The following is an 8,090-nucleotide window of genomic DNA, read 5'->3' as shown; positions in this document are numbered from 1 at the left end:
ATATACTATATTAAAAAATAGAAGTACGAAAAGCAAGAATATTTTAATCATTTGTGCATAAAAATCAGCTTTCTTCCCATTTCTCTCTGTTTTGGGTATAAGATTTCATATCTGAGTCTATCTTTTATTTTTATCTTTTCTCTCTGCTTTTCAAGAAGTAAATAAAGAAAGAGGATATGTTTTAAAAACTTCCATTCCTCTCCTCTCCTTTCCTTTCTCTTTTAGCAAGAAAAAAAATATAGGGGTTGAGTGTGTGTTTTGATTGTTGTTTCAGCAAACACCTATTTGCACGTTCCAATGCATAAAATGGAGAAATAATCAGCATGTGAGACTTTATAACAAACCAAAAACACATAATAAATTCATATTGACCCGTGCATGTCCAAATTACACAATTTGATATCTTAAGAATGAGTTGAATTTTCATTGAATTGTAGCCAAATTTGTAGCATTAAGTTGATTGTGAATGCTAGACCATTCATTATCGTTTGAATTTTACCGCGCTTGAATGGAACCGCTAAGATATAGTACTAACGTGCATAAACAAAATTGCCATTTATAACTAACATTAATTAATCTTGAAACTAGAGCTTCAATTGTAATTACATGCTAATTAGAGAACATTTCAAAAGTGGTGAAAAAGGCAAAAGGAAAAGTGAGTGAACATAACTCGCATCTGTCCATCAAATCAGCCAAAAAAGATTACCAGGAACTAAGTTGCAACCTTCACTTCTTGTCTCGTCTCTGTTTCAATCTCTTTCCCAACGCTTTATATCGGGACTTTCAGTTCCCTCTTCCATAATTCTTCACACCTGTTTCTCTCTCTTCCATTTTCTTCTCATTCCCTCATTAACCCCCCAATTCATTTGGAATTTTGTAACACTTCACGTTCTTCTAGGCTTGATTCTTAATTTGCAACTAAACAAGCCAACGTGAGACTACATAGATTCCTGTATGACATTTCTTATTGGTCATTTTAACAAAGGTCTTTCTTTTATTGTTTAATAATTATTGCTTTGTTATTCAATAAGATTCATGGTGTGCTGTGAGTGATGGTGGAAGAGAATTAACAATTTAAACCCAGTAACAAGTTGTGGAGAAAGTTTGCATTTTGACAAGTTAGTGAATGTGGGAATGGAAGCTCGGATGAGGAAGTACCGGCAAGTGAGTCCAGAGAGGGCAAAAGTGTGGACGGAAAAGTCCCCAAAGTACCATCAGAACCGGAAGGTGCCGGTGCTTTACTATCTTTGCCGGAACAGGCAGCTAGAGCACCCTCATTTCATGGAGGTTCCACTTTCATCCCCTGATGGGTTGTATTTGAGAGGTAGAAAAGTTCAAAGTTTTTTGTGATTTTTGTTTTGTTTTTGTTTGTGGGGTGTGGTTTTTTGAGGGATTCTTTGTGTGCAGATGTGATTGATAGACTAAACGCTTTGAGAGGTAGAGGCATGACTTCTTTGTATTCATGGTCGTGTAAGAGGTGAGCAAGTTCTTTTGTTAATTAATTACTGTCTCCTCTTTATGTGGTGAGAAATGCAAAGGAGGATGAAGAAAGAATAATGATGAGACTTGATAGGATCTGTCCTTATCCCTTGTTTCGCTTTTGCATTTTAGGAAAAGTCAACGCTGCTTAATGTTTATTAGTTTTAGTTGGATGAAGCAATCTAGATTGTTAAGCTTTTTGTTGCTTGACTCTATGGCCAGATTGTTTGTGCTTTGTGTTCATTTTTCATATGTAGTTGTTTGTTTTTTTTTTTGGTTATTCAGAAGCTACAAGAACGGATTTGTGTGGCATGATCTCTGTGAAGATGATCTAATTCTACCTGCTCATGGGAGTGAGTATGTTCTCAAAGGCTCTGAGCTATTTTACGAATCAAATTCAGGTCAGGAATGTTATGTTTATGTGTTGTTTGTCTTCATCATGTTGTGTTTTCTTTGATTCTGGTGAAATCTTATGATGGTTGTGGATTTTGCCTTGCAGAACGTTTTGGCCCCATTAGCAATGGGAAAATACAGAGCCTGAAGCAGTTACCGGAGCCGGTTACTTGTAGGAGCCATGATGAGGCTTCCACTTCTTCTAGCATGACTGAGAAAGAGACAAGAAACTCCCAAGAAGATGATGACCTTTCCCCAAGACAACAAACCGGTTCATCTGATGTGTCTCCACAGTCTAGAGCTGGAAAGAGTGATTCTCTTAGCTTACCGTTGACAGAATACCAAATCTACAAGAATGATGGATTGGCAGATGCTTCAACTCAGACAGAAGAAAATGTTAACAAACCCGAAACCCAGAAAACTTGTACCAGGGGTGTATCGACTGAGGATGATGGGTCATTAGAACCTGAATGCCATGAAATAGGTGAAACTCAAGTGCCGCAAGTGAAATATAATTCTGAAATCTGTAGGGATACTGTTTCTCCTCCTCCCTCAACTCCATCCTCTTCTGGAGGGAAAACTGAGACTTTGGAGTCCCTGATAAGAGCTGATGTGAGTAAAATGAACAGCTTTAGGATTCTGGAAGAGGAACGCATTCGAATGCAAACCAATGCAAGGCTGAAAGCATCAAATCTATTGATGCAATTGATCTCGTGCGGGTCCATATCAGTGAAAAACCATAGTGTTGGCCTTATTCCTTCCTATAAGGATAGGCTTTCCCACTCGAAATTCCCCTCCCCGTTGTTCTCAACTTCTGTTACGTTTGGAGACTTTGATTGCGTAGCGGAGAAAGCAAAGGTGATGGGCCTCAAATTGGAAGACAAAGAATATTATAGTGGGAGCGTAGTTGAGTCTAAAGTACTGAAGGAAGGAGATGGACATGGTGTTCTGAAACGCTCTTCTTCTTGTAATGCTGAGAGGTAGGTTTTGCTTTCGATTCATTTCTTGCAACATGAAAAATTTGCACTAGGAAGAGTTACTACTTCCTTTCCCAAAATCATGGCTTATCTGCTAGCTGGATGGTTTATTATATACTGCTGTTTGGTTGGTTGCACACGGACTGCACTTGGTCATAACTTCGGAGAACTCTTGTTCAAAGCTGAGGAAGTGACTGCTAGAGGTCTGATGAAGTAGTAGGACTCATTTTTGGCATATACAGTCATTCTTTAAAAAGTGAATAATGCTAGATTAGGCTACATTAACATATACGTTGTGCTATAGTACAAAGGGTGAAAATGCTTGAATTCTGGTGTTAAAATGCCTGTTACTTTGAGTTTTTACCAGACTTGAAGTTTGTCCTGATTGAGCCAAATTCTCATTCTCTCATTAAATGAATGATTTTGTTGTTAGAAACAAACAATTCTCGAAGCTGCTTGTTAATTGTTATTACCTATTCGAAACTCAGTTTAAATGACTGCACTCTATTTCTCTACTTCCATATTTCGCTTATGCTTTCACTCCTTTTAAAATATAAACAAGATCACTTTAATCGCTTATTTGGATTAAAAAAATGAGCATATATCTATTCTAATTACTTTGCCAGTTCTGAATTTGTTCAAGGTGAAAGATTCTAAAATTTTTTCCGACTTATATTTTTGAAACTTGTTTTTAAAAGATTAACAATATTTAATGGAATATAATGCTTTCTCATGCTTGTTCAGATCTATATTCAGATAGATAGTATGGAAAGATGTTTGAAGGAAATGGAGGCTTCAAAGGCACAAAAGAAGGGGGCTTTATTGCTTTTTAATTAAGTTATTGTTCTAAGAAAAAAATAGATATCATTAGAACTTCCAATATCAGGCATCCTCCTGCGCACAGGGGAAAAGGAAAAAAGAAAACAAAATAAAAGTAAAAGAACAAAAAAGCCTGGACAAATGGGAGATTTGGATCCTTTTGAGTTTTTTATTCGTTTATTTCGAACTCCTATCATGTGAAACACTTAAAACTGATAAAAAGGACCCGTGGAATAATAAAGAAGAACAAGGATTTCATGTTTTGTATGCCCCTTTGAATAAATGTTGGGGATAACATCATAATTTGATAATATATTCTGCAGTAGAGTTGATGGAGGCCCCTTGGGAATAAGTAGAATTTCTCTTATAAATTGTTACTAAATAAAAATTGCAGTTTACAAAATTCTTCAATCTTCCTAAAGCCTTTTATTTTAATGTGATATAAAACTTGTTTTATATCACATGCTGCTAAAACTGGCTTGGGATAAAAAATTATTGTGGCCATCTTTGTGGATTCATGTTTTAGATTAATTGATTATGATTGGCATGTGATAGGAACACATTAGTCATCTCATCCTGGCCAATGTTTCATCTGTTACAAATGCGCAGGACATCTGAAGAGTTGAAATCACAAGACACAGAGGGGTCATCATCCTTAGGAAATTCAAAATATGCTCCACAGTCAGTTAAGGCTTCATCAACCAAGCAGCAACCAAGTGAATGCATGAGATCTCCTGTTTCTGATGGATCAAGAAATTCCACGGATAAAACTTATGGTTTAGGCATATCCCCAGTACCATCTATCGGTAGCAGCAAAAGAATCACTGAACTTTCAGCAGGATCAGGGAGAAAGCAATCTAAGAGGGTAGACTCATTTAGAGAAGAGGAGAGGGTGATCAAAATTGAAGAAAGTTAAGTGTTGACTTTATCTTTTTTCTACTAATGTTCTTAAAAATTGTTAGGACTTAGGAGTGTGTTCTTACTTCTTACAGTTTTCAGTCATTGATTGACGAGTTTGATTTTAACTCTACAGGCTTGCTTCAGGAGCTCGGGTTATAATCCAATCTAAACCATGTTGAGACACAGCAAGTAACAATGTTTTTGTTTCAGAGGTTAGGCAGCTCGCAAAAACTGCTAGTTTTCATCTTTTGTTTGAATGCAACATGATGATCGTATATATCTATCATGTAGGTACACGTGATATATCCGTAAATCTAAAAAGTGAAAATGTTGTGCCAGAATTATAATTTTTTTTGGTGAATATGTTGTGCCAGCATGGGGGGGCTAATAGTGCATGTGGTCCCAATGGTCCATTATTCATCCTGTAAATTTCATGTGTTGATTATAACCTTATAGGGACTGCCACCTGAAATGAAGTGAGTGCACATTTTTTTTGTAACTACACATACTATGTATTCTTTTGCCCCCAGCTTTTGTTTGCTTAAAGTTAGTGCATAGTACTTTGCTTGCATTTCCATTTTCCAAGGCTAAAATTTGCCACACCTCACAGAAAAAGTGCAGGGTCGTTTTCAAACCCATCCCCTTCTGGCACTGATGGTGGCGTTGCCAAACCAGATAATTAGAATTGGTGTGTAATTGGCTTGCAAATGAGTCTAGACCATTAACAAATAATTGGAATAATGAAAATGTCCTTTGGTGAGGAAATAATTGTTCTCTAAAGGTCTGTCAGGAAATTATATAAGAAAATGCAATTATAGATGTGAAATAATCAAGTGTGTGTCTATAATTACTTTTAATCTCGTAAACTCCTTCAAGCCTACAAAAGGAGACATCAAGAATGGGTCGACCCGCTGAGATGAAGATTAGTTGAATGAAAAATAAGAAATCCCAAATATCTTCTTGTTACACCCAAAAGGTTTAAGCTTTAAAGGGCAGGGGTTGATTTTTCGAAACATTATATAGCTTGTTGACTAGTAAGAGTAACATTCAAACTTGGAATTTCTATGCAACAGGTAAAGGTCCTTCTGAATAAAGGCACTATCCCAAAAACTAATAAGATTCTTTATGTTACCAGGACAATTTTATTCCAAAATTGTACGAATTCTTTGAACGGATGAGTTGTAATATTCTTGCATATACTTTCTAATAACATTCTTTATATCTATTTTTTTCTTCTTTATATCGCATTATTTATTTATTTAATAAACTCGCATCATGTATTTTAGTTTGCAATTCTTGTTTTTTCACTCTTAATTATAGAAAAATAATACAAATAGAAATTTTCAGCAGATAACAGTAACACGCGAAATAGCTTTCTTCTTCGAAAGCCTCATGCAAAGAAATAGGAACTCTCACCCAAACTGGAATCTAGTCAAAATGTTCTTTGTCTGGAAAGGTTATGGGTTACTGCTTTCATGCTCGTAAATGGCCATTGTGATCTTAAGAATCGAGAATTTGGATTTCACTATCACATAAAGCATGAAGGCATTGGTCTTTTTCTATGCAATCTCTCTCTCTATGTTGTGAATTCTTTTCATAACACAATTAATCAAGACACTTTCTTTATTGATGAATATAAATCCACATTACAAAACTCTTCTTTAATTTGTACAAAATAAAGTCTATTTATAGATAACTAGACTTAACTAACATTTCTAAGAAATAACAAAAAGTTAGTTAGTAACATAATTGAATAGAATGAATAGAATTGCACAGGTCAATATAGTTAACTAGACCTATAGTTGACTGGATCAAAACCTATAAATCTTCACCTTAGTACAGTAGCTATAATTTTTTTTTTTCTAAAGGATCAACACTATGGCTGCTAATTTTTTTTTTTGACAGAACAATGGACAAGGGATCACTTGAGTTGAATAAGATCCAAACAATAATAGAACTTGCTACTTGGTAACATTTTAGTGATCATGTCAGATGGATTATCATCAGTAGTAACTTTTTGAATAGTTACATCTTTGACTTCTGTAACAAAATGTAGCTTGATGTCCACATGCTTAGTTCTCTCATGATAGACTTGATTTTCGATGTGTATTGCACTTTGATTATCGTAGTGTACTATGATGATTTGATCTTAAAGCTTGAGTTCTTAAGCTATTCCTCTCGGCCAAAGAGCTTCTTTTACGGCCTCTGTCAGTGCAATATACTTTGCCTCTGTAGTGGATAAAGCCACCACCTTTTGCAGGCTTGCTTTCCAACTGATAGCTCATGTGAGTGATTTCCTGGTGTTAAGGCAGCCAGCATAACTAGAGCCCACAAACCCTTCTATTGCAGCTGAACTATAACTGTTCTTATCAGCTCCACCATAAACCATACCCTTCCTAAGTGAACCTTTGATGTGTCTCAGAATCCACTTCAAGGCTTGCCAATGCACCTTCCTTGGATTTGACATGAACCTACTCACCAAACTCACTGAGTATGCTATATCAGGTTGAGTAAACACCATGGCATACATCAAAGAGCCTACTGCATTTGCATAAGGAATTTTAGCCATAAATTCCTTGTCTCTTTTTGAACTAGGTGCTTGATCATTGCTCAGTTTGAACTGTTGGGATATAGGTAGGGTTACTGGCTTAGCTCCAGATATTCCAAACTTGTCCGACACTTTCTTTAAGTATGACTCTTGAGATAGGAACAAGTACTTCTGGTTTCTGTCCCTTTTGATCTCAATTCCCAAAATCTTATTGGTAGCACCTAAATTTTTCATTTCAAACTCCCTTGTAAGTTCAGCCTTTACCTTTGCTAACTCACTCTTATCGTTGCTTGTTAGCAAGATATCATCAACATAAACAGTAAGAAAACGAAGGTATTACGTGTATTGAATTTGAAGTAAACACAACTGTCATACTTACTTCTGTTGAACTTAATTCTTGACATGAAATCATCAAATCTCTTGTCCATTGTCTGGGAGATTGTTTCAGACCATACAAGGATTTATTCAGCTTACAAACATGATCTTCCTTGCCTTTTGCTTCATATCCTTCATGTTGTCTCATGTAGATAACCTTTTCCAGCTCTCCATAAAAAAATTGTCTTCACATCCATTTGTTCTAGTTCCAAATCAAACTTTGCAACCATAGCTAGGAGTATCCTTATAGACTTGTGCTTTACAACTGGTGAGAAAACATCGTTGTAATCAATGCCTTCTCTCTGTGTGAAGCCTGTAGCAACTAGTCTTGCCTTAAATCTATCATGTTCAACTCCTGGAATCCCCTCTTTCATCTTATAGACCCATTTACAACTTACTAACTTGGCGCTAGCTGGTTTCTTTACTAACTCCCATGTGTGGTTGTCATGGAGTGATTTCATTTTCTCATCCATAGCTTTTTCCCATTTCAATTTTTTCTTACTCGCCATTGTAGCCTTGTAGCTTTTTGGCTCATCATCCCAAACTTTACTAGCAGCTACAAGGGAGAAAGCCATCAGATCAACATAGCCAATTTTTTT

The 8,090-nt window shown here is 36.1% G+C and overlaps 1 protein-coding gene across 5 annotated transcripts; it reads left to right on the top strand.

Moving 5' to 3' along the window:
• The first annotated feature begins 619 nt into the window (after positions 1 to 619).
• LOC114373871 (protein UPSTREAM OF FLC-like) lies at positions 620 to 5,793 on the top strand. Of its 5 annotated transcripts, none has more exons than XM_028331425.1 (7): positions 621 to 1,324; positions 1,408 to 1,477; positions 1,765 to 1,880; positions 1,979 to 2,852; positions 4,278 to 4,580; positions 4,702 to 4,780; positions 5,642 to 5,793. In XM_028331425.1, the coding sequence occupies exons 1-6, from the start codon at positions 1,135 to 1,137 to the stop codon at positions 4,745 to 4,747; spliced, it is 1,599 nt and encodes a 532-aa protein (XP_028187226.1). In that variant the 5' UTR covers positions 621 to 1,134; the 3' UTR covers positions 4,748 to 4,780; positions 5,642 to 5,793. The 5 variants fall into 5 exon arrangements, with proteins under 5 accessions (XP_028187227.1, XP_028187228.1, XP_028187226.1 ...); XM_028331423.1 differs by lacking the exon at positions 5,642 to 5,793 and having other exon boundaries at positions 621 to 952; positions 1,032 to 1,324; positions 4,702 to 5,139; XM_028331424.1 differs by lacking the exon at positions 5,642 to 5,793 and adding an exon at positions 4,860 to 5,139.
• The last annotated feature ends 2,297 nt before the right edge of the window (positions 5,794 to 8,090 follow it).

Source organism: Glycine soja, chromosome 11, assembly GCF_004193775.1.
Source record: "Glycine soja cultivar W05 chromosome 11, ASM419377v2, whole genome shotgun sequence".
Taxonomy (NCBI): Eukaryota; Viridiplantae; Streptophyta; class Magnoliopsida; order Fabales; family Fabaceae; genus Glycine; species Glycine soja.
The sequence above is the reverse complement of the archived record's forward strand: the minus strand, read 5'-3'. Positions and strand labels throughout refer to the sequence as shown.

What these genes read in the sequence shown, in the direction of transcription:
- LOC114373871 (XM_028331425.1), top strand. Translation starts at nt 1,135, where the DNA reads ATGGAAGCTCGGATGAGGAAGTACCGGCAAGTGAGTCCAGAGAGGGCA. An exon ending in TGATGGGTTGTATTTGAGAG is followed by an intron (nt 1,325 to 1,407) that starts GTAGAAAAGTTC and finishes CTTTGTGTGCAG; the next exon opens with ATGTGATTGATAGACTAAAC. An exon ending in TCTTCTTGTAATGCTGAGAG is followed by an intron (nt 2,853 to 4,277) that starts GTAGGTTTTGCT and finishes ACAAATGCGCAG; the next exon opens with GACATCTGAAGAGTTGAAAT.